This window comes from Gavialis gangeticus, unplaced genomic scaffold (genome assembly GCF_001723915.1).
Source record: "Gavialis gangeticus isolate Ggan-Ray unplaced genomic scaffold, GavGan_comp1, whole genome shotgun sequence".
In the NCBI taxonomy this organism is placed as follows: Eukaryota; Metazoa; Chordata; order Crocodylia; family Gavialidae; genus Gavialis; species Gavialis gangeticus.
Window position 1 is genome coordinate 72,776,754 of NW_017729022.1, and position 24,997 is coordinate 72,801,750.

General features: G+C 41.9%; 1 protein-coding gene across 1 annotated transcript in view; it reads left to right on the top strand.

The window, feature by feature from the left end:
• The window catches only part of GNPTAB (N-acetylglucosamine-1-phosphate transferase alpha and beta subunits), a 102,268-nt gene that overhangs the window by 47,828 nt on the left and 29,443 nt on the right, over positions 1 to 24,997 (top strand). The window contains exons 6-12 of the mRNA XM_019515372.1: positions 690 to 754; positions 1,308 to 1,442; positions 9,397 to 9,558; positions 13,044 to 13,223; positions 15,118 to 15,288; positions 20,187 to 20,310; positions 22,650 to 22,853. Coding sequence (XP_019370917.1) covers positions 690 to 754; positions 1,308 to 1,442; positions 9,397 to 9,558; positions 13,044 to 13,223; positions 15,118 to 15,288; positions 20,187 to 20,310; positions 22,650 to 22,853 — 1,041 coding nt within the window. The remainder of the gene's footprint in view (positions 1 to 689; positions 755 to 1,307; positions 1,443 to 9,396; positions 9,559 to 13,043; positions 13,224 to 15,117; positions 15,289 to 20,186; positions 20,311 to 22,649; positions 22,854 to 24,997) is intronic.

Genomic DNA, 24,997 nt, shown 5'->3' on the forward strand with positions numbered 1-24,997 from the left:
CCCCCCCCCCCCAATGCCCTCCTGTGGGTGCAGAAATCTTGCGGGGAGGGCATGTGCTCTCCTGGTATATTGCCTGTCGTCCCCTGCCCCCCACTGTGTCGCCTGTGGCCCCACTCCCCACCCCCGTAGACTTATCTGGGAGCACATACTTTCCTGGAGGGAGCTGCTCTCCATCACCCTGCTTGGCTGTTATGTGCCTGTATGTGTGCGCACGTGAACGTCATGTCTCCTGCTCCCTGTGTCCTGCTCCCCCCAGCCCCAAACAGCCCCTTGTAGGCTGGAACTCTGCCAGCCTGCAAGGAGAAACCTGAGGTTTCCCACATTTTTTTCCTTTAAAAGGGAAAATTCATGGTTTTCTCTGCTAAAGCATAAAATCCACATTTTTCCTTAGCTAACAGAAAATCTGGATCCCTGATCATTACTTACCTTAAAACAAACGAGGCCTGTGTATTCAGTATTTACATAACGAATTTGTAGAGTAGCCACCTCACCTTTTGTTTATTTTTATATGTAGTGCCAAACCACTGTCATCACCTAACAAATACTGTAGTAATACAGATAACACTTGGCTTAGTGACCATTCTTTTTCTTTTTTAATGTCTTGAGCTTAAGTTTGCAAAAACTGAATTAAAAAATTGTTCTAGAAGGTGCCCACTGATTTTTAATTTGGATGTATTTATTTATTGCAGCTGAAGATGCTCATTCAGGGATGTTAAAAGAAAGCAGTAAACAGACAGTATGGAGGGGTTATTTGGTATGTTAATTTAACACTTAAATTAGCTATATAAATCTGTTCATTGGGCTGTTGAGGTGTAATATACATTTAACTACTGTATTTTTACTTTTAAGTATTTGTTTGCACCATTTCCTTAATTTGAAAAATCTTGTATTCATTATTATACAAAATAAACCCATATTCTAGCTTTGAGGTTTTGGGTTATGTGACAGAATACATCATTAACTCGCTGATCTGCAGAAAGTTTAAGATAGGGTGCTGTGAAATCCTTTTAAGTGTGTTGTGGCGTGCCATGCAGTATTAGCACTATTAGGTATACAGACACCTACACATTATTCACAAGATAAATCCAGAGATTTCAAATAGGAATCTCTAGTGTCAGAAACGTTCTACCCTGTTGTGGTCTTTCTGAGTTCTTTGCAACAGAAGAACTGCTCTATAATTTTTCTATAGTTAAAACTACTAGGGGTGCTTTGAGTTGAAAAATGTTGAGAACCACTGCATTAAGAGTTATTAGTTACTGTGGATTTTTTTTAAAGCCCAACTTGAACTTGCATTTTTCCTGTTATAGACTACAGACAAAGAAGTTCCTGGGTTAGTGCTGATGCAAGACTTGGCCCTTGTTAGTGGATTTCCAGCAACATTCAAAGAGACAAGTCAGCTAAGGACAAAACTGCCAGAGAACCTTGCCTCTAAAGTAAAGCTGGTGAGAGTCTGAAAGGGTGTACTTTAATTGCACTGTTTTAGAATTCCCTTTTTTGTTTTTTTGGGTTTGTTTTTTTTTGTACAGAGATGTCCTGGCCAGCATACTGGCAAAACTTTTCATGCATGATCCTGCAGTTTAGATTACAGTGTTGCTGATAATTGTCATTTTTCTCTCTCCAGGTTTGAGTTCTACTGTCTGTTTTCCTGTAGTAGTTACTTTCAAAAGACAAATCTTCTGTAACTGTGTTTCTGGTAGCTTTCTGAGCTGGGTTAGGTTTGCTACTGTTCAGTTGGTCAAGAACCAAAGTCCTAGCCCAGGGGTCTTCAGCCTTTTCAGATCAGTGTAGCCATGGTGGCCAGATGCAGAGCAGTATATCCCCAGTGGCCAGATGCAGAGCTGGGGGAGGGGGAGGTGGCATAAAACCTTCCCCCTCACCCAGCTGGGTGGGTGGAGCCTGCACTGCTGCACAGGTTGGTGCGTGGTGGCACTCAGTCTCCGCCCACCTGCGCATGTCCCCTAGGGCCTTCCCAAGTACCCCCAGGGTATGCATACCCGTGGCTGACAACCCCTGTCCTAGCCATTTGTATTCTCTGAGTTAGTGGTTCTCAACCTTTTTTGTACTGGAATAGTTTTTTGTGCGTACACTCCTGTGGGAGGCATAGCGGACATGTGCCCCCCCAGATTTGTGCTTGGGGTAAGGGCAAATGTGAGCTGCCTGCTGCGGGCTTGGGGCTCTCCGCCCTGCTGCCTTTGCCCCAGGAGCCATGCAGTGGCTGCATGTCCCCTGTCTGTCCAGCAGCGGTGGAAGTGGTGAGTTGTGCCTCCCACTGCCAAATGGGCAGGGGACATGTGGCCAGTACACGCCTCGTGGGGCAAAGGCAGGGCAGAGAGCCCCAAGCTTTCATTGGGCAGCCTGCATCTGCCCTTGTTCCGCTTGGCTCCAGTTACAAATGTCCCCATTCTTAAAAATGGTGGTGGCAGCAGTGCTTGAACTATAGTTAATTTGGCAAGCCTTAGTTCAAGGTTCCCCACTGCCATTTTTAAACGCCGGGCTGCTGATCCCCTGGATGAGCCATCCACAAGTCTGTTTCGCTCCCTGCCCTGGCCCTGGGGTCCCAATCACCAACCCTGGCTGGGCAGTACCCCCAGCATCTGCCACTGCCCCTGCCCCACTCCTTCCCTCACTGTGGGGGCCTCAGTCTGCCCCCCCGCGCCCCTCATCCCCTCCACAGGCTTACCTGCAGGGCACTGCCCTCCACCCTGCCCAGCTGTGCTCCTGCAAATCAGTTATTGGGTCAATATTGGCCAGTATGCCTGGTGAATAATCAGCTATTGATATCGGCCAAGAAAATCTGTATTGGTGCACCCCTACAAACAAGTATGGTCTTTAAGTCTATTCCTGAAAGATGAGCTCTCTCTCCCTCTATAATCATCCCCCCACCCGGCTTCCTGTTAGCACTATGGCTATGCAATTCTGGCACCACCTCCAGCAGCCCAAAAAGGATGGGGTGTAATGCAGTGTGTCAAGCATCTGTCCCACCTGCCTGCCGCAATGAGTTGCTGCAGCGCCACTAGTCTGTGCCAGCCACATGTGGGGGCTCAGCCTGGGGCAGCCACCCCCGACTTTCTTGGTGTGGCGCAGCAACAGCAGCTCATCATGGCATGTGGTCTGGACAGCTGCTTAGCACACTGCATTGTGCCATGTCCCGTGTGGGCCCAGCTGCTGGCTGTTGTAATGCCAAGTCTGTGCAGCGCCAATAGGAAGCTAGGCAAGGGTGGATACAGGGGGACAGAGGAGTCTGCATACTGCACAGCCTGGCCCTAGCTGCGGCAGAGCAGTGACATGGGGTGCAGCTCTCCCTCCACAGGCTTCCACGGTGGCCAGTGGGCCAAATAGGATCAGTTTCCCCTCTCCCCCTAACAGTTCACCAAAAATCCTCAAGTGGCCCTCTAGCACAAATAATTGCCCACCCCTGTTCTAATGCCTTTATTTTGATGCATGGGCCCCTTAGTAAATACATTTTTCTCGTTCGTTATTGACTATATCCTGTTTGCAGCGTGGGCTAGATACAGTCCAGACACCCTGCCTCACCCTCAGCACTCTGGCCTCAAGCTCCCCCACTCACTATGCTGCTCTGGTACTCAGGGCTGTGGGCTCCTTTGGGCACTGGGCTGTGCAGTGCTGCACCACCCCATCCTATAGGGCAGGGGCAAGAAAGGAAAGCTAGAGGAATGGGGAACCCTGGGACCCCAGCTGCTGCTGCAGCTGGAGCAATGTGGGGAGTGGTGGCCAGGTGAGGGAGCCTGGAAGGCTGTAATTTAACCCCTGATCCTAGGAAGTGTGTCCACCTAGCTTTCTTGTTCAGCGTGTATCTGCAAATTTTGTTCTCTGGCTTCCTTCTCTTCATCTGCCTCCATCCCCATCTGAACTCTACCTGTGTCTCCTTGTATCTTCTCATCTATGAGCTCTGTCAGGTGGCACTTCATGCATAAATAGATTTCACCAGGTACACACTCGAGCCTGTCGTATATCCTGCTGCATCTGTGTCATCATCTTCACTGTCTGAGGTTTCACTCTTTTCCTTGCCATTGCTTGCTTGAAAACAGTGAAATTAGGGTTGCTGTGCCCTAGAGAAGGGGCAGGGTTTTTGTGTGGGAGGTGACATGTCTCTTACTGCAGCTCGTTTCCCCTGGTAACATTTAATTTGCCCACACTGCACCCCCCACTGTGCTGTTTGGATACACCTGTAACAGATACCCACAGACATGAAAAGTGGGTGAATTTTGGGGAGTTTTACCAGCACTTACAGGTACCACTCAAAATTTGGTCTCTCTGTAGTTAGCACTGTGCATACATGCATATACATAACTAATGGAACGATTATCTCTTATTTGGAACTTACACCTAAAGGCTGAAAAGGACAAAACAGTGCCACAAAGTGGGTTGGAGGGCTTGTTTCCTGTGTGTATCTAAATTTTAATTTGCAGTAATTCTACTGCATTACCTTTTTTGCTGGTAGTTTTTAGAATCATAGAAAAATAGGGCTGGAAAGGATCTCAGGAGTCATCTAGTCCAGGGCTGTACAATTGATGAACCACATATGACCCCCAGAAAGGTTAATATATGGCCCCCACTGTCTGTTTTTCAGCCTTTTTCTTCCTGAGGCCCCTGCCCCCAGCATGCTATAAAAACTCTACAGACCGCCTGTCACTGTCCTTCACTCCTGACCTGCAGCTCCCTGGCCTTGCTGGTGTTCCCCACTCCTAAACCACAGCCCTCCAACCCTCCCAGCCTTGCTGGTACCCCTCCTGACCCACAGCCCCCTGGCCCTGCCGGTGTCCTTCACCCTTCAGCCCTGCTAGTGCTTACTTCTGCCTTGCTGCCCCAACCCCCCAGTGTGCAGGGCAGGTGGGTGTGACGGGGGTGGGGGGAAGGTGCAGGGTGGCAAGACTTGTTGCTGCTGCCACCAGGACCTCTGTGCCAGCTGTGTTGCCAGCAGCATGAGTAACTAACAGACTGGTGGGGTGGGGCTGTGCTGCCCTTACCTCCTTGCACTGCCCTCACCTCCTCATGCTGCCAGCTCCACTCCCCTCGGGCCGCCTGCTCTGCCTCCCATCCCACCACCCCTCCAGGGTAGAGTTGCAGCCTGGCATGCAAGTGGCTGGCAGCAGGAGGAGGTCATGGCAGTGGGGCCCCCGTTACTCCTTGTGCTGCTGGCAGCTCAGCTGCCACAGGGGTCCTGATGGTGACAGCGGTGGCAGGGCAGCAAGTCTTACCACCCCACTCCACCATCTTGCACTGGCTCCCACCTGCTAGGCTGTGGATGTGGCTCCTGCCCATGCCAATCTGCCCAGGATGCAGCCCTGTGCCTGCTGTGGGTGCACAAATCTGGAGGGAGAGGGGGCATATGTCCCCCTGCATCCCTGATGCATTGCTTTTTCCCTCACCCCTTCTCTCCCACCTCCTTGTCCCTCAGGCGCCGACCCCCCGAAACCTGGGGGGATGAGAACCGCTGATTTAGTCCAACCTTTTGCCTAAGGTACAATCATCCCTGTCTAAATCATCTCATTCAAATAAGGCTTTGAGATTCTCTGTTGAAAGGAGTTAAGTGTGTATTTATGTTCATGGTTCACTCACTCCCCTCCCCCCTGGATTCCCAGTAACTCCTCTCCAGTAGCTGTTTTCCAATACATTACTGCAAGAGGTGATTATAATCAAACTTAAATTACAACAAAGCTGCCACTAGGAAAGGGAGTTGGATATAAAGGTGGGGGGCAAAAAAGAGGTTGGAGGAATTTTTAAACAATGTCAATACATTTACACATGGTATTCCTGACTAGTCTAATAGCATCTTTTCTTTACTGTACATGCTTCTGGATGTGATGGGCTCTAAAATAGTTCTGAACTGTGTCTGTAAGATTCCTTGAAGATTGTCATGAGTTTTCTAAATTGTTTTGTACTCATGTTAGCTTAAGCTGAATTTGAGAAAATGACATCTACAAGGCAGTTAACTCAGTAAGGAAAATCTGAAATATAAAAATAAATTGCAGAAACAACTTGTTTGTTATGTCTAGATACTAGAAAATCCTGAAAAGCAGTATGAACTACATGGTTTTAGGAGAAACTCCATCTTGGCTTTGTCTTTGTATTGTGTGTCCTTGGACATTCGATTAACTCAGAGGTGCACAGTTGAAACTTTATTGAAGGCCACTTGCAAGATGCACTTTCCAGTGCAGGGCCACTGCTACTGGAATTTGCTTGTGGAAGCCCTCAACATGTTTGTAAGCTAGAAACTGCAAATGCAGCAACATTAGCTGATTAAGAAACTGCCATAAAGTGAGAACACAAGATGTGCTGTTTGTTTTTGAAATCCTTTTAATTTTGGGGTATAGAAAATTGTGTAATAAATATTTATGGGAGGCCACAGGGATTATCCTTGTAGGTCACGTGTAGTTGGCAGGATGTTATGTTAAGCACTCCCAGGTGAATTTGCCTATGTACTTTTTAAGCTGAAAATTGGGAATAATAATTTACCTGTTTCATAACAATGTTGTTGGGGTCATTTAACATTTGTAAAGGAAGCAGTGTTTTGATAAGTGGCGACCTTCCATGGTAAAAATACATATCTGACTGTTTGCAGAACTTCCATATTTAGCCTAAGTAACACGTTGGCAGTAAGTTTGAAATTATTGTTCAGCTCTTGGCTGCTTGTATTTTCACTGCTCATATTTGTTTCTCTGCTTTGTACATGTTTAGTTGCGGTTGAAAATAACTGACATTGAACTTTTTTGTATTTTCTACTATGTCAGCTGATGCTACAGTGTTTAACCACTTGATGGAGCCCTTACTCTTATCATTTAGTCTTCAGCAGTTGTTCTATTAAGGAGTTTCTTAAATCAGCATTTCTCAACCCGTGGGTTGCAACCCAAAAGGGGGTCACAAGAATATACAAAAGGGTTGCAAACAAACTTTAAAAAAGGATCCTCTCTTAAAGGAGAAAAGGAGAAACATGGTGGGGGGGTGGGGTAGGGAGGGGAGCCGGGGGCCGGTGGGTAACAGGGTGGGAGCAAGGGGCACTATGTCGGGACTGGCCATCAGATAGGTTTACAGATGGGTCCTGGTACAAAAAAGGTTGCGAAACACTGTCTTAAATGAACTGCCAAGATAATATATTGGACATTTTTTTCTTTCCAAAGGAGACCAGAAAAAATAGGTTTTTCCTTGTGTTTCTAATGAGAAACAGGTACCTTCTAGCCAGAAAAAGAGTATAGTGAGTGGAGAAATAATGATGTAAGAGCCAAAACATTGAATGGAGTGCCTGGGAGGGGAAGGGATTTTTTTAGTCAGACTGTTTAAAACCTAGAAGGTTGCTGTGTTTGCACCTGTTTAATCTAAGTAATTGGCAAGAATTTGAGGAAACGGAGGCTTTTTATAGATTCAGCACCCTCCTTCAATTAAAGTGTGAAAGCTTGCAGCACATGTCTGAAACCTATTTCTTTTATCAGCTGTAGTTTCTGGTTTGTTGCTATATATATATTTATTCCTGTTACTTGTTAGCCCTTTTCCTTGAAAGCAGTAGAACAGAACCCATGTACTTAAGTTATTTATAGATAGAAAACAATGGCAATGAAATCTCTGTATATTTGCTCCTGACAACATGTGTGCTACACTAATCCTTTTAGAAATTAATGGCTGTAATATGGCTTTTAATGGCATTCCCTTATTAAAAGGGATGATGATAATGTCAGTGGGTGCAGCAGGCAGTATCTTACAGGGATAGCACCTATGGAATCCCAGTTATATTGTAAAGACTTCTTTTGAGATGGTGGGATGGAAATCTTGTCAGTTCATCATGTGTGTGTAAAGATGACATATTCTCAAGGCTTGTATAACATTGTTGTCTTAAATAAAGTACATAGCTCATGGTGGCAGCTTTGTAATCTGTAGCTTTTCTGTACTGATATTTTTAGAGATTGCTTGTTTCAATTGGTAACGATACCTCAGCCACACAACTAGTGAAGACATCCTGTCATCAGTATGTTCGAATGATTCTCTGGAAGGTCCAAGATTTATCAAATTTTTCTAATGACAGACTTCATAAGTCAGATTGAAAGCTATCAAATAGCATATGAGTCAAACCATTGACAGCTTTAAAATGTCACAGGCATGACAGCTGGGCTTGTGTTTGACTGCTAAGGGATGGGGTGCTAACCACTGTGACAAGTGTTGTGTCAGAACAGGCAGAAAAGGTCAGATTTGATCAAAAATAAGAATTAGCCTGAGTTAGAAAGTTAATAAATAGAAAAAAATCTGGGATGCTTCAGCTGTTTTGTTGCCTGATACAATATTACTATACAGTATTACATTGCTTTTATAGATCTCTGTCAACCAGAAATATATGCAGTAATCCTGAACTCTTTTAATTAGCAGTAATGATTAATATTTTTGCATTGCACTGAGGACTGAAAGACAAATATATGCTACTGTCATATTTCAGTCTGTCTTTTAAATATAGATTAATTTAGAGAACTTGAGCATGATTATACCCTTTTTATTTGTATCCTTTTGCACTAAAATGTACAAATAAAATCCTTTGGTTGTGTTTTACTTTTAGTGAAATGTACAGCGTCCTGTGCTTTTGCAAGCTGTATTTGCTGTCAGATATAGCAGTTAGTAAGCCTCTTCTCATCCTGTCCATTATGAAATCTGATATCCAGAATAACTAGTGGCAAGAGATAAAAAAAGCAACCAGATCAAACAGTTCTGCAGTAACAAATGACCTTAGCAGCAGATTGGCAGTCATGGTTGTGGACTCAGAGACCCACATGGATTAGTTCTGGAGCCTTTTGTATCTCAAATTTCTGGACCTAGTTTGATCCTTAAACCATTCGAAAAATCTCATGCTGTTAACAGGCAGAGCTGAATCAGTGGCCTTTCATGCCAATAAAGGTGTCACTAAAAAAAATAAGGTAGGAGTCCTTTAACCAGAAATTAAATTTAAGGATCAGTAAAACTTGAATTTATGGATTTCAATACTTTCGGTAGGGAAAGGCTGGAATAAATTACTAAAGTACTCATGTAGTATTGATAATGCATTCATGGATCACTGATTACAGAGTAAAGAGTATTGTGGTTGGAAACAGTAATACCAACATAATAATACAGGTTTATGTGTATTGTTCTAAAAGTAACTTCAGTTTACCAACACTGTTTATCTTTCTTCCAGATGCATTCCATGTATTTGAATGTCAGCTTTATTTCCCGTTTTGTTATCCTGCTTCATTAGGTTGTTTTTTTTTTTTTTCAGGGTACCTAAACTTTTACCAGTTTTCATAATTTGACCCTTTTCATAACAATAGTAAGAAAAATATAAGTAAATAAAACTTGCAAGTGAACAAGTATCTCTTCTGTGGATATCTGACACATTAAAGATTTTTTTCTTTGCTTATATAGTTGCAGCTTTATTCAGAAGCCAGCGTAGCCCTCCTGCAACTGAATAACCCTAAGAGTTTCCAGGAACTGAGCAAGCAAGCTAAGAAGAACATGACTATAGATGGAAAAGAACTGGCACTCAATCCTGCTTATTTACTGTGGGATTTAAGCACCATTAGTCAGGTTGGTAAATTTCAGCTAGGAATGTAAAGACAGCAGTGTTACAATTTCCAAGGAACAAGGTTAAAGATTTAATATTAAGGAAAGAGAATATCTTCTAGAAAAACTAAGTTGGGAATTTGAAATTTCTCATTTAAACAAAATTGACCTTAAAACTTAAAACCTGGAAAGAAGTATAAGAGGTAGAGCTCCATCAAGTTTTCTTTGAGCACTATTTAATTAAAATATTTGCCCTTCTCTTACCTATGTTGATAAAACTGTCCATAAGCTAGTCAGTGTAGTTTGAACAGGAAGTGCTTATGTCTGAACTGATTATTGACTTTCATATAAGCATTTTTATGTCTCATGCTGGGAAATAGAATTATCTTTACTGAAATACATTTTTCGTTTTGCTCCTTAAGAGATGTCTTTGGTATACTTTTACTACTGTTGGAAATGTACTGCTAATGCTGGGGAAAAATAAATGCTGCTTTGTTAAGAGTTTTAAAGAAAGCAAGTTTTGGCCTTTGTATTTTCCTGGAAGACTTCAATAAAAGAAAAGAGGTTCCTGATGATAAATGACATGGTCCAAGGGAGTCTTTATTAAAAGGAAAGAAAATGTAACTGGGGGGAATCCATATTTTCAAACTAAGATTTTTCTTTTAAAATTTCTTCCTCTGAGGTTTGTATTTATCTTGTTGTGAGTGACCAAATAATATTGTATAGAAAAAAGATGCATATGTTTTGTTTTTGAGCTATATTCTAATTAGCTTGAAAAAGTTTTGTTACTTGTTGTAACTAATGAAATCATATAAGCAAGATTGTCACCTGTCAGGTTTTACTTTAAAGAACTTCTGTCACTATAATACAAAACCCTGAACTTGGCTTTCACACTTCCTCACGTAAAAAGTATGTGGTATACATTTCATCAACCTTGGGTGTCCAGTAGATAGGATATTTGGAGTTCCTGAGTTGAAAGTTAAGGTTTTGTGCTGCTGCAATGCCACTGTTAAAACTGTAGTGTATATCATGTTACCTTTTATGTTGAATTTGCAGGGACTTATTTATAGCAGGTAGATTCTGGTGAAAGTGGTAACCAGGAGGTGTTCAAGTAAAGATGTGCTAAAGAAGGAAATCTAACCGGACATTTCCCTTTAAGGAGGTGTGGATGGGTGTTTGCTTAAAGCAACCATAACTGTCTTTTTAAAATATTCTTTTCTGGGAATTAAGTATGTTGCAATATTAAGTGACTGTAGTTTATGACCTACAAAACGAGTGTAAAAAAAGAAGTTTGTCTGAGTTTATCTGAAGATAATACTGACATATTTGAATTTACACAAAAGTTGATGATGAAATCTGAGTGTCATTTTCGTTGAACTATTTTTGTTTAGTGGTGTTCTTGATTAACAGCTCATTACTTTTTAAAATGCAAGAACAGAGTATTCTATTTTATAATACTTTATTTTATGGTGAATACATTTTGTTCAAATAAATCACTAGGCTGTCACGCTTATTAATACAACTTTTCAAAAGAGCATAGCCCATAAGAATCCTATTCTGTACATGGTGGGAACTGGGTTAAAAAAAAAAAAAAGGATTGAAAAGCAATATAGTTTTCGGAAAGTCTACCACAGGAGGGAGTAGGAGATCAGGAAAAAAATGTAGTAATAATCCAATAAGAGAGGGTAGTTGCTCCCTGGGACCTCTTGAAGGTAGAAGAACAAGATCATTGTAAGCACCAGTCAGCTCCTATTACAGTCATGGACATGCTGATAATATTGTGTGGTCAATGTTATTGACAGGTCATGTCAGTGGGCATACTATAATATATAGTAGCTGAAACCCACAAAACATTTGCAGTTTAAATTTCTGTTGCGTGTTTCTTTAAATACAGGATTTTTAGTTATCCTTTGACTAAATACTTTTACAGAATCAAAATTTCTCACCCTTGAAAGGGCTACATAAAGCTATGCATGTGTAAACACAGGCTTAAGAATATAAATACATAGTTTGTTAAAAGTCTGAGCTTGTGACTTGTTTATACTCATACAATAAGAGAACCCTTGTACACGTGATGAAATTCCCCTTTTTAGTGGGTTAATTGTCCTTTTTAACAATTTAATTGCATAACAGTGTACATGTTCGGTGGCATGTTACTATTTAAATTACTTTTTTACATAGCAAACTAAAAACACATCCCATGTATTTTAGTTTTCTATGTAACAAATTACATCGACATTCCTCGTGTACGAGGGCCCTATCTCAGAGCAGGCTGGGGGGGGCGGTGCATGGGGCACTGGAAGCCTGGGCGTGGTCGGGGAACCTTGGGCTTGGAGGGCTTCTAGTGCCCCATGCACCATCCCCACTGCCTCCTCTGGCTGCCAGCACACCCAGTTGTCCTCCTGTTGCCTTCCTGGGGTGGCCAGCCTGGTTCCAGGTGGTGGGGATGGTGCACAGGGTGCTGGAAGACTGCCACGCCTGAGCTTCCCTGAACGCACCCAGGCTGCTAAGTACTGTTGGATCCTGCAGGTGCTGCCTGGAAGCTGGGGCTGCACCTGCGCAGCTATCACCCCACCCAGGTGGCCCTGGGGGGCACCACTGCTGCAGAGGAAAGCACTGGGTCCCCCTGCAGCTCAGGGGCTGCACCATCTGACAGCAGCTCGTGTGGGCAGCCTCTGCTGAGGAGTTAAGAAAAAAAAAAAGCGGCAAGGGGCCTGTTCTTTGTTTTTTGTGTTTTGTTTTGTTTTTTCCTCCTGGAGCCTGCCTGTGTCTCCCACAGCTGGGGAATGAGCTGCTGGTGAGTCGCACAGACCCGGAGCTGCAGAGGATCCTGGTGTTTCTTTCTGCAGTGATGGCGCCCCTCTGGGCAGCACCCACCTGCTAGCACCCTGCCTGGGTGGTCCTGGGGGGCGCTGCTGTCGCAGAGGAAAGCACTGGGGCTCTCCACAGCTCAGGGCCTGCTGGCAGCTCACCCCCCAGCTGCAGGAGAGGTGGATAGGCTCTGTTGGGAGGGGGGGGATTGGGCCCCTCACTGCCTTTTTTCTTTTTTCCCTTCCATGGAGCCTGCCTGGTGCTTGGCAGGGGTCCCCAGTGCTTCCTTCTAGCTCTGACCTGCCTGCATATCTGTTTGAAATGCTTCAGGATCTTCTATAATAGCTTCACACTTATTCTGTCTGTCCGGAGCACTCAGATTGGTTGTTTCAGTAAGTATTGTGATTGGCTGCCAAGACAACCAATCAGAGTGCTCTGGACAGAAAGATTAAGCCTATTATTATTATAGATTTTTCTTTTTTTTTAAACAAAATCAGACCATTTATAAGGAACAGTTTTATTTTTTTCCAGTATACTTGCTTTTAGTTAAGGTCGCAGTCCTTCAAAAATTGATGCATCCACATTCCAAAACTTACTGTAAGTTGTCCAAAGCATTTCAGTGAGACCTATTTACAGGGTTTGGTTAAGCATGTGTTTAAGCCATTAAAATATAAATGCATCTTTTATTTTATCTATAGTCTAAACAGGATGAAGACATTTCAGCTAGCCGTTTTGAAGATAATGAAGAGCTGAGATATTCTTTACGATCAATAGAGAGGCATGCCCCATGGGTTCGACATATTTTCATTGTCACTAACGGACAGATTCCATCCTGGCTTAACCTGGATAACCCTCGTATAACTATAGTAACACATCAGGTAAAAATCCCTCAAGAAAGGCTGCAGCGGTTTGAGAGCTGCACTTTTAGTAAAGCTTGTGTATTATTGCAAAGGTAGAAGCAACTACCTTATTTCTTTTTCTTGTTTTACTAAACTGTACCGTTTCCTGTTTTTCAGTTTGTCACCTTGCAAGGAAGCTAAAAATATATCAAACATTTACTGAGAACTTGTTTCTAAATACCTACAGATTTTAGATTATTTGTATATCTGTCTCTCAGTTCGCTATAGAATCTGTTTTTATTTGGGTTGAGGGGAAGTAAGTGGTATTTGAAGCTTACACCATAAACAATTTGTCAAAGTCACTGAAAGGGTTTTAAATATTAAGACAGGCTGGAATATAATTACTGGAAAGAAGTGGGTCACTGGAAAGCTATTGTGTTGTTTTTAAAAAAGCTTACTTTAAAATAAGCCTCTACATTTACTAAATAAAGCACCAAAATATGGTGGTTTATTACAAATTGTGGAGTATTTGGGTTTTTGGCATGTTTGAACTCAGAAGTGTTAAGAGGCATTGGGTAGGAGTCAAGTGAACCTGAGGAGGTGGCTGGCCAATTTCATGGCCAGTTACTATTGATTGGTGGAGAGGAGTGGGGCTATACAACAGGCAGCCCTCTCCGCCATCTGGGCTCCCTATATGCCAGCGCCCATCCCCTCCCCACGATAAGCTGCATGGCCAAGCCACAGCACCGTGAGGACCATTGGCTCCCTCTGAGGAGTCAGCATTTTATTTTCAGTACGTTTTCTTTTCTTTTTTTCCACGGATTTTGTGGATATTGCCCACTTTTCCAGGCAATGCTGGATTTCACATTTTCCACTAGATCTGTGAAATGGTGACTTCACTAGGTCCTTACCAATGGGATACATCAGGAGAAGCTGAATTAGTCTCTTCAGAAGCAGGATTTGTTTAGAAACTGCCTGCATCATTGGGAGAGATGTTAGACAAGCTTTCAGGTACAAAATGCCCTTCCTTCAGTATGGGAAGTTTTATGCTTCCTGAAAGCTGTAACGTGTCTCCGAACTCTGTAGCTCGTCCAAATGAGGTCTTATCAAGCAAAGCCTGCTTCTTGCATGTTCTTTGGCCCATCTTGGCTATTGCAACACTACATGCTCACTAAATTACCTGTAAGAAATGGAGATCCATTATTCCCTTCAGCTGGCTTTGAACTCTATACAGATTTGTGCAGCTTGTAATGCAGAAGGCATATAAATATATGCACATATGACCTATTTGACAGTTATTGAAGAGTGCAGACAGAAGTGTAGCTCCCAGCTGTAACTCAGGATGATGAAATTCCCCAGACTGAACTCCCTCTGCTTCCTTTCCCCCTTCCATTCTGAAAATAGGGACAGGCTGGGAGCTCCAAGTTACAAAAAATGCTACATTTTGTAACATCTTTATTTGATACCTCACGCAAGGAGGGGTCAAATTTTCACCCAATTTGCCATTTTTAAAGCTGTTTGCAGCCATGCACTTTTGTTTGGTCATAGCTATAAACTGCTTTTTGTGGTCAGATCAGGCAAAAATTGTCACTCCTGTCTGCAGCCAAAGTGAGTGGGATCCTTTCTGTTGACTTCAGTTAATTTAGATCAAATAGCAGTGATAGTCTGCCACTTACATTAGTGCAAAAGAAGACCAGTCTAAGCATGCAATTTGAAATATTTTTTAGAGGTACAAAGAGAAGATGGTAAAACTGTACTTATTCCTTATTTATTTTCCTTGACCTTTATTCCTTCTTTTATTTATTTTCTCCCTTTCTCAGCCAAAATAATTTTTATATTGAATAAGTTTCTCTGCTGTACCTGGCAGTTTAAATCTATGTTAAAAAGTTCTAAAGATACATATTTTTTCTTTTCTTCTTTTCTTTTTTGTCAGGAAATATTTCAAAATTTAAGTCACCTGCCTACCTTTAGCTCCCCAGCTATCGAAAGTCACATTCATCACATTGCTAGCCTGTCCCAGAAGTTCATTTATCTAAATGATGATGTTATGTTTGGGAAAGATGTATGGCCCGATGATTTTTACAGTCACTCCAAGGGTCAAAAGGTAAGTCCTTATGCTTGATCAGAAACCATTCAGAAACAGTTTCTACTCTAACATGATGATAGTTTCATAGTTTCTAGGGTTGGAAGAGACCTGACCAGATCGAGTCTGACCCCCTGCCGTGGCAGGAAAGAGTACTGGGGTCAAACGACCCCAGCAAGGTGTACATCTAGCCTCCTCTTAAAGACCCCCAAGGTAGGAGCCAGCACCACTTCTCTTGGAAGTTGGTTCCAGATCCTAGCCGCCCTGACAGTGAAGTAGCGCCTCCTGATATCTAGCTTAAATCTGCCCTCTGCCAGCTTGTGACCATTATTTCCAGTCATTCCTGGTGGTGCTCAGGGGAACAGGGACTTTCTCAGTGCCTGCTGGGCCCCTCTGACTAGTTTGTAACAGGCCACTAGATCCCCCCCCTCAGCCTTCTCTTGTGGAGGCTGAACAGGTTCAGGTCCCGTAGCCTCTCCTCGTAGGGCCTGCCCTGCTTTCCCCTGATGATGCGAGTGGCCCTCCTTTGGACCGTCTCCATGTCCACATCTGTTTTGAAGTGCGGCGCCCAAACTGGATGCAGTACTCCAGCTGCAGCCTGACCATTGCTGCACAGAGGGGGAGTATCGCCTCCTTGGACCTGCTTGAGATGCATCTGTGGATGCATGACAAGGTACGGTTGGCCTTCCTGACTGCATCCCCACACTGCCGGCCCATGTTCATCTTGGCATCAATGATAACTCCAAGATCCTTTTCTGCCTCTGCACTGACGAGAAGGGAGTTCCCCAGCCTGTAGGTATGCTGCTCGTTCTACCTCCCCAGGTGCATCGCTTTGCATTTGTCAGTGTTGAATCCCATCCTGTTCTCATCTGCCCACCCCTGTAACCTGTCTAGGTCTGATTGCAGCCTATTCCTCCCTTCTAGCATGCCCACATCCCCCCACATCTTAGTGTCATCAGCAAATTTGAACAGGGTGCTATTTACCCCCTCGTCCAAGTCACTGATGAAGATGTTGAACAGTGGGCCTGAGGACCAAGCCAGAACTTGATGTAAGTTCAAGAAATTATATGAAAGGCAGATAGAGTATAAATAAACTTTTGAAGGAATATCTATTTATTTCTAAAATGTACAGAATTGGTAACTGGGTCATGGGAATTAAACCCCACATTTTCCATGTTTTGCAAGGCTCTAATGTTAAATGTCTTGCTGGAGATTAGCTTGAACCGTTTTTAGTTTCTTTGAATGCAGCCTCTAATTTGTTGGGCTGTATGTCTTTGAATTCCACACTTTTCTTGCACTTAAACCTTGCCCTGAACTGTAAAATATCTTGTTTATCAGTTCTGCTTGCCCAGCAGGTTTGACGAATCTGTGTAGCTCTGGTTCATTCCTTCCCTTCCTTCAAACATTTGAAGTAAAAGTATTTTAAAATAGTCTACATGTGTTTGTCTCATGTAAAATCTTATCTTTCCCTGATGACAATATCAGCAGGCCTAAAATGTTTAGACATCTCCAGAAAGTTACCTGGTCCCAGTTAGGTGCCCCAGCCCCCCAAAGCAACTTTCCCAGTCTTGAGAGTCCTTTTCAGCCTCATCAAGGTTTAAAAGAATAGCAACATTACATTCTGCAATCCATTGTTAAAACTAATAGTCCTAGTATTGCCCTTATAAGTCTTCAGTGTTTGCTGAGGGATTGTTTATCTCATGCTATTTTTTTCCTTCCTGCTTGCTTTTCCTTTCCGCCCTCTATTAAAATAACCCAGTTTATTCAGAAAGTAATAGTTTCTAGGTCAGCATACCGTATGCATAAGCATTTCCAGTTCTGATACTGCAAATACTTTCTGCGTGAATTGGCAGAAAGTATCTTGATTGATGTCATTAGTCTGACGAATCCAAAAAACTGCAGCCTGTTTTATTTCTTTAGGAATACACGTCATGGACAGATGTTCATTTGGAGCTGTTTCAAAAGGGAGCATGCAGCAGCTGTTGCAACTGCTACATGTGCACAGTAATCTGCAGCAATACAAATGGGCTAAATGACTCTACATTTAACCCTGCTTCATCCAGCAGTTTCTTGCATGTATCCCTACAGTGGCAGCTGCTGTGCACTTCCATCCAGTAGCTCCCCCTCTCCTCTTGAAAAACTCCTCTAAGTGAATGTTTGTCCATGTCCTAAGATTGTACAGCTGCCCAGGAACTCATTAAAAGAAAGGATCAGAAATAGGAAAAACATGTAACAAAACTAACTCTAAAGTCATAAAAGTTTAAAACACTGGGAAGATTCTTTCGCATACCAATTCTGTCCCATGCATGGCATTTAAGTGTTAGTTTATTGTCTGTTGCTGCCACCCCTTTGCTGCATGTTGCTTTTCTGTTTCACAGAGATTAAAAAAATGAAGGGGAGTGCAGTTTTATTTTGCTTGTGAATTCCTTTTGTATGGGAAACTTGTTTGAGACAGTAGATTTAGTAGTTCTTGATAGCACTGAGATTAGATGATTGCTGAATCAGTCTGCGTTTTACATTTCTTATTCATCGCTTCTTCAAGTACCCAAAACACTGTCAGGGCCTATTACTAAGGCATACCACCTTTCCTAAACCTGTAGCAATTTATAGCCTATGAGCACTTTAGCAACAGTTATATTTTGGCTAGAAAACCATGCTAGGACCATGGAATAGCCATGTTTAAATGCAATTGTATTAGCAACTAGTATACATTCCTGGGCTTGGAAGGAACCTCAGAGGAGATCATCTAGTCCAACCCCCCTGCTCAAAGCAGGACCAGCCCCAACTAAATCATCCCAGCCAAAACTTTGTCTAGTTGGGTCTTCAAAACCTCCAAGGACGGAGCTTCCACCGCCTCTCTGGGTAACCTGTTCCTGTGCTTCACTACCCTCCTGGGGAGAAAGTTCTTCCTAATATCTAACCTAAACTTCCCTTGCTGCAACTTGAGACCATTGCCCCTTGTTCTGTCATCTGCCACCACTGAGCACAGTCTAGCTCCATCCTTCAGGTAGTTGAAGGCTGCTGTTCAATTCCTCTCAGTCTTCTCTTCTCTAGACTAAATAATACCAGTTCCCTCAGTCTTTCTTCAGAAGTCATGTCCCCCAGCCAGAGACTATCCTAGCAGGGTGCAGGAGCTGGGGCAAATTAGCCTGTGTGGGGCCCAAATGCAAAGAAGCTGGCAGGGGAGGGGCAAGTGGCTGGATGCAAAGCTGACGGAGTCACCAGCACTAGAACAGCCCTGCAGGAGGGGCCGCGGCTGCTCTGCCTGGTTCCACGAGGCCCCCAAAAGCTCAGGGCCCAGGGCAGTCGCCCTTATTCTACCACCCGCCCACTGGGATGGCCCTGCCCCCAGCACCTTCACCATTTTCATTGCCCTCCACCAGACTCTCCAATTTGTCCACATCCTTTCTGTAGTGTGGGTCCCAAAACTGAACACAGCACTCCAGATGTGGTCTCACGAGTGCTGAAGAGAGGGGAATAATCACTTCCTTTGACCTGCTGGCAACACCCCTACCAATGCAGTGCAGTATGCCATTAGCCTTCTTGGCAACAAGGGCACAGTGCTGGCTCATATTCAGCTTATGGTCCACTAAAACCCCCAGTCCTTTTCTACAGAGGTGCTGTGCAGTCAGTCAGCCCCAGCCTATACCAGTGCATTGAATTGTTCCGTCCTAAGTGCAGGACTTTGCACTTGTTGAACCGCATGAGATTTCTCTTGGCCCAATCCTCTAATTTGTCTAGATCACTCTGAATTTTAGCCGTACCCTCACTACTCCCCCAGCTTGGTCTCATCTGCAGACTTTCTGAGGCTGCACTGTATGCCATCTTCCAGGTCATTGATGAAGATACGGAACAAAACTGGCCTCAGGACCAACCACTGGGGCACTCCACTTAATACCGGCTGCCAATTAGACATTGAACCTTTGATTACTACCGTCTGAGCTCAATGTCTGAGCCAGTTTTCTTTCAACCTTACAGTCCATTCATCCAGCCCGTACTTCCTTAGTTTGCCTGCGAAAATGTTGCAGTCTCTCACAACATTCTCGGAGGCAAACTAGTATCATTTAATCTATAGGTTAAGTGTGCGCTAACCTTTTGATGGGAGAAAACTTTATTATAGTTTGTATTTGTTTGTGATCCTATTATACAACAAAATGAGACAGTTCTGCCTGTGGTCTAAAGAGAGAGGATGGCAGGGAAAGAGGCTTAGAGGGTAAAGTGACTTGCCCTTGGTCACACAGCAGTCTGGCAGCCAATACGAGGTTTCTGTCTCCCAATCTAGTGCTGCTTTCCACTCATATTACTATTCCATCAGTTCACCATGATGCTGATGTGACTTCAGCTGAAATTTTGATTTATGATACCTACTTGCTCCATAGCTTTCACAGCTGGGAGCACATTGTAAAATTCCTGGGAGAGGGATCTGAGAATAAAATTGCTTAGTTTTTTATGATTTTTAAACAAAATACTTTTCCTACATTATCTTAGAAATTCTTGGAAACATTAAACTCCTAGATGGTAAGGTTCTTAGTGATAAGTATGCTAGTTGCACTTGTGCTTGTTACACGTATGGCTAGTTGACAGCACCAGGCAACACAAAGTGTATTATTTTAGACTTCCCTCTTTTTATCTTCTGAAAGATCAAGTGTCTAATGGTCATTTGAATGCAGTCTATGGAAATGAAAAGAATGGTAGGAAATCAGGAAGTTGCTTGACCGTCTTTTCATCTGAGCCTTAATTTTTCCCTCTCTGAAAGGGAATAATACTTTCACTTCTGGGTGCTGAGGATGATTATTATTTCTAAAGCACAGTGCACAGGTAGGTGTTGACTAATTCTGTATATATTGTGAGGCAAACTAAATTGACTTTTATATGACAGCTAATTTGACAAAAAACCTGATCATGTAATACTATTCTAGGTTTACTTGACTTGGCCTGTTCCAAACTGTGCTGAGGGATGTCCTGGCTCATGGATTAAAGATGGTTACTGTGATAAAGCCTGTAATAATTCAGCTTGTGATTGGGATGGAGGCGATTGCATTGGTAAGAGGGCAAATTTAGATTTACAAACAAATTAAATTTACTTTTATCATTTAAAATTTAAGAGGATTATCCTGTAACTAAGAAAAGTGTTCCTTAAAAAAATACAACAAAAACTGGTCTGGCTTATAGGTATGTAGTTAGTTGCTTGAGGGAAATAATATTGCAAACAGATATATAAGATAATAAGGAAATCATGCTTCAGGTACCATATTTAACTAGATGAGAATAGATTTTGGCTCTTATTGCCTGTCTTTGCACAGCAGGCCTGATAGTAGTACAATATTAGTTTTACTAATGAATAAATGTTTTGTTGTCAGGAGGCACAAAGGGGCGGGGGGAGGAGAAATAAATAAGTACTAGAATCACTTTCAGGCCCCAATTACAAGTTAAGGTAAGATTATAAGGATTAATAATGGTATTTTGCATATGTTTAAAACTATGGCTTCTGTCTGATATCACAGACTCAGTGTTATATATGTAAGTATTAAATTAAAATCTGATTTTTGGTAATATTGTATCAGAGTAGTACTACAAAGCATACTTAGTAAAGTGTTAGTGTATTGAATTACAACACTATTTTTAGAAGATGTTATCTGTATTTTAACACTCTGAATACAGATGACTTTGTCACATAAAAGTTGTTCAAAAATCTTTAGGGGATTGGGGTCCATGACTTATGAGGAGAGACTGAGAGAACTGGGCTTATTTAGTCTGCATAAGAGAAGACTGAGGAGGGATTTAATAGCAGCCTTCAGCTACCTGAAAAGTGTTTGGTTCCTAAGAGGGTAGAGCTGGACTGTTCTCAGTGGTGGCACATGACAGAACAAGGAGCAATGGTCTCAAGTTGCAGCAAGGGAAGTTTAGGTTGGGTATTAGGAATAACCGTTTGGAAAATGGTTAATTACCATCTCTAAAATGTTGCAACTCGCTTTCAATTTGATTTTTTTTCTAACTTTTGCTCTCAACCATTGGATCCTGTTACGCTTTTGTCTGAAAAACTAACAAATGCTTTAATGTTAAATACTTTTATTATTGTTGTTTTTTATGGCTATTTAGATTTACCAAATGCTTTGATGAGGGGTATTTACATAATTGCCATTACTAAAATCAGGGTTAAGAAGATTCATCATCTATTTATTACCAGAACTTCTCATATACACCACACTGTTTCCTACTTCATGATACACATCCTTAAAGCACTTGCAGGTGGCTATCCTAAATCCCTATGGCATCTGAGAATTGAAAAATAGCTATTATTTTCTTTTATATTTTTTCCTGTCATAATTCTTCAGTCTTCTTATGGGATTTTTTGGCAACAGGAGATAGAAAATATTTAGGAACAGTTGCATGAGCACTACTTAGAGGGTTTTGAAAATAAGCTGAAATGCAGTACAAAGATGTTCTTCCTAAAAAGTGTGGATAGGTTTCTAACTGTCAATCTCTGATATTTAAAACTTGATCTTAAAAATGGATATAAAGGGCTTTCAGCAGGGAGATGTAAAACAAAGACACGTGGAGTTGCTTTAAAATAGATTTCAAATTAGAGAAAGGAATGAGAAGAGTTGTAACTTTGGATTTGTTTTGTCTTCTGCAAAAAAAGCCCCCCAAAGTCATGCCCAAGACCATTATAATCATACGCTCACATTTTATATTAAGATCTTTCCATTTCAATGTTTGTGGTCTTTAGTGCCTGAGAAGCTCAAAAGTAGCAACTAGTTATTTAAATGAAAGTATGAAGTTAAACAAACTGCCTGCATTTGGGGGTGGGGGTGAACCTGTACGTTGGTACATTTTCTTAAACGGATGGACTTGTTAGACTTTGGGCCATAAAGGTCCATACAGAATTACAAAGTAGGTGAACCTTTTCCTCTCTGTGTGTTAAAATAATGTAGGTGTTTTTGCTGGTCCAGACGGTCTGCTTAGATTTCCCACTGGTTTACAGGAGGCAAGCCAGCTAATCTTAATGTAAGGTAATCACTAGGGGTATGCGAAACAGGCCATATTTGATTCGGATGCATTCTAAATTGGGGACGGTGATTCGATTAATTGATTCAAATCACTGTCCCGATTTTTGATTTGGCCAAATCCGAATCTGAAGATTCGATGATTTGGCCATAGACACAGCTTTAAATATTTTTTCTACATACCTCGAGGTACGTGGCTCATGAATTGGGCCAAATCTCCACCAAATCGAATCAGCGACTGAAGCGCACAACCCTAGTAATCACTGCTTATTCTTTTTCAGCCTAACTCTGGAAAACAAGGTTTAAAATGGTAGTGGAGCATAACCTATCCCTGAAGGGAAAGTCTCAGTGGACTCTGTTTTCTCTTTTCTTTAGGTAACAGTGGAAGTAGTCGTTATGTTGCTGGTGGTGGTGGAGTTGGAGGAGCAGGGAATGGTCCACCCTGGCAATTTGGTGGAGGAATAAGTGGAGTTTCATACTGCAACCAAGGCTGTGCTAATTCCTGGCTGGCTGATAAATTTTGTGACCAGGCATGCAATGTCCTTTCTTGTGGATTTGATGCTGGTGACTGTGGGCAAGGTATGTTAAGTACATCATTGATAATCTTTCTGTAAGTATTTATAACAAATTATCCTTTTTTACTTTGTGGCTATTCTCTGTGGAGTTCCATTCTGCAACCCTTTGTAGAATTGTGGGAAAGGAGCTGAGACTGTGTTACCAGTTTAGGAAAATGTCAGAGGGTGATTCTTATTTAGATCAGTCCAAACCTGAAAATATGTTTTTGGTTGATTTTATTTTTTTTCAGGTAGTTATTTATTGTGCTTGACTAGCAATGTAAAATTTTGAAGCCATGGGGGAAAAAAAATTGGAAATTTTGGGAAAAAATGAAATATATGCATTATTTATTTTCTTAGCACCCTTTAGAGATCTAAATTCACTTTACTACTTTAAGAACATAAAATGTATTATGTATAACTTGGTTTGCTCATAAAATCATGATGTTTGGTATATTTATTACATTTAAAAACATAGTTTATTCAGACAGTAATTACACGTTTACTAACTGAATTTACTTTAAAATGTTTTTAATTCTTCTTACAAATGGAGCTACAAGCTGCTGAACTCTAAGGAACCTAGCATTTCTTAGTTTTTGCCAGTTTATGAGAAGCAGGCAAAAATTGAAATTGAAAATAGAAGAAACCATCAATATTATAGCAAAACAAAGGCAGTTGTTATGTATTCTGGACTTGGTCTCCTCTACAGTGTCAAGCAGATACAGAAAACACTCATTTTTAAAAAAGAGCTGAGAAAAAAAGGAACCCCCCCCCAGACTCATCGAATACAAATTTTGCTACATGAAACCTTGTCTAATTAGTCTCATTTTCTGAGCTGTCCACTATCAGCAGTTTCTGCTTCTTCTGATCCTTCATTTTTTATCATCTTCATGGACTTCTGAAAACTGAAGGTTTGCCCTGATTGAGACAAGCTTCTCTACTCTTTCACATCTTAGTTTATTTATTGAGGTGGTGTAAGTATTTCTAAACATAGACCAGTTTCTTTCACATGCTGCAGAAGATGGAGGAATCTGAAGCAGGTGAGAAGCAAGAGGAGTCAGAGGCTGTGTCATGCAAACACCTTGCCACCATGTTGCAGGAGGGATATGCTTGGCAGAGTCTCAGATTTGCATTCCTGGACCAAATACCTGAAGGTTCTGTATTCTGCAACATTTGAAAGTAACTTTCCAACATCAAGTCCTAAGTCTGTTGCTTATTTTGTAATCCAGTCAAATGCAGTAGCAGTGCTGTCATCACTAACATTTCTACCTTTGAATCTTGGAACCAAGAGATTTGCAGCAGCATGAACTGACTGGCAACAAAATTCTTCCCATCTGTTAATAAAGTCTTTCAGTTTTCTTTCTTCTGTACTTGTAAGCGGAGATACACTTATTCTCAAAAACAGTTGATTTTATCTGGGCCATTTGGTAAGGAATGTCTGACAAAAGTGCGCTGTCTGATTCAGAGGCAGTGATTGCTGAAGAAATTGGCTTTAGCATCTTTAGGGAGTTCTGCAGCTGAACCCAGAAGACATCCTCATCAAGTACACTGTTCCTTACACTTCTGGGTACTTTAAGATCCTCAGTTATTACTATTTCTTGAAGAGCAACTTTGTTTTTTAGTAAACTTTCAAATGAGATCACCACTCTACCCCATCTAGTTTTACTACAGAGTTTGAGTGTCACTATTTTATTCTTTGCATTCTTTTCTTTCTGATTCTTAAAGACTGCAGCTACAATATGAGTAACTTTTACATGTTTTATATCTTCTTTTGCTCGTCTATAGATCTTTTGCAGTGTCCAAATTCATGATGTCATTAGGACACAAGTTTAGCCCAGGGGATGCAGTTCCTATTGCAGTAATGTGTGGATATTTATCCATTATGGTCTCCCATGCTGCTTTCATGTTACTTGCATTGTCAGTCAGCAAAGAAATACTTTACCACTCCCAATAGGACTTCACATATTTTACTACTGATATATTCTGCAGTATGCCTGTTCTCTCCTGTTTCAATGCTTCTGTAAAAAAAACTGGTTGAGGTGTTGTTAAAAACTGGCTGGGGTGTTATCACAAATTTTATGACTCCTCCTACCCGCACGTTTGTCCATCCATCTGTAAGTACTGCAAGACACTGCTTTGTTGGTTGTTTTTTTTTTTTTTTTTTTTTTT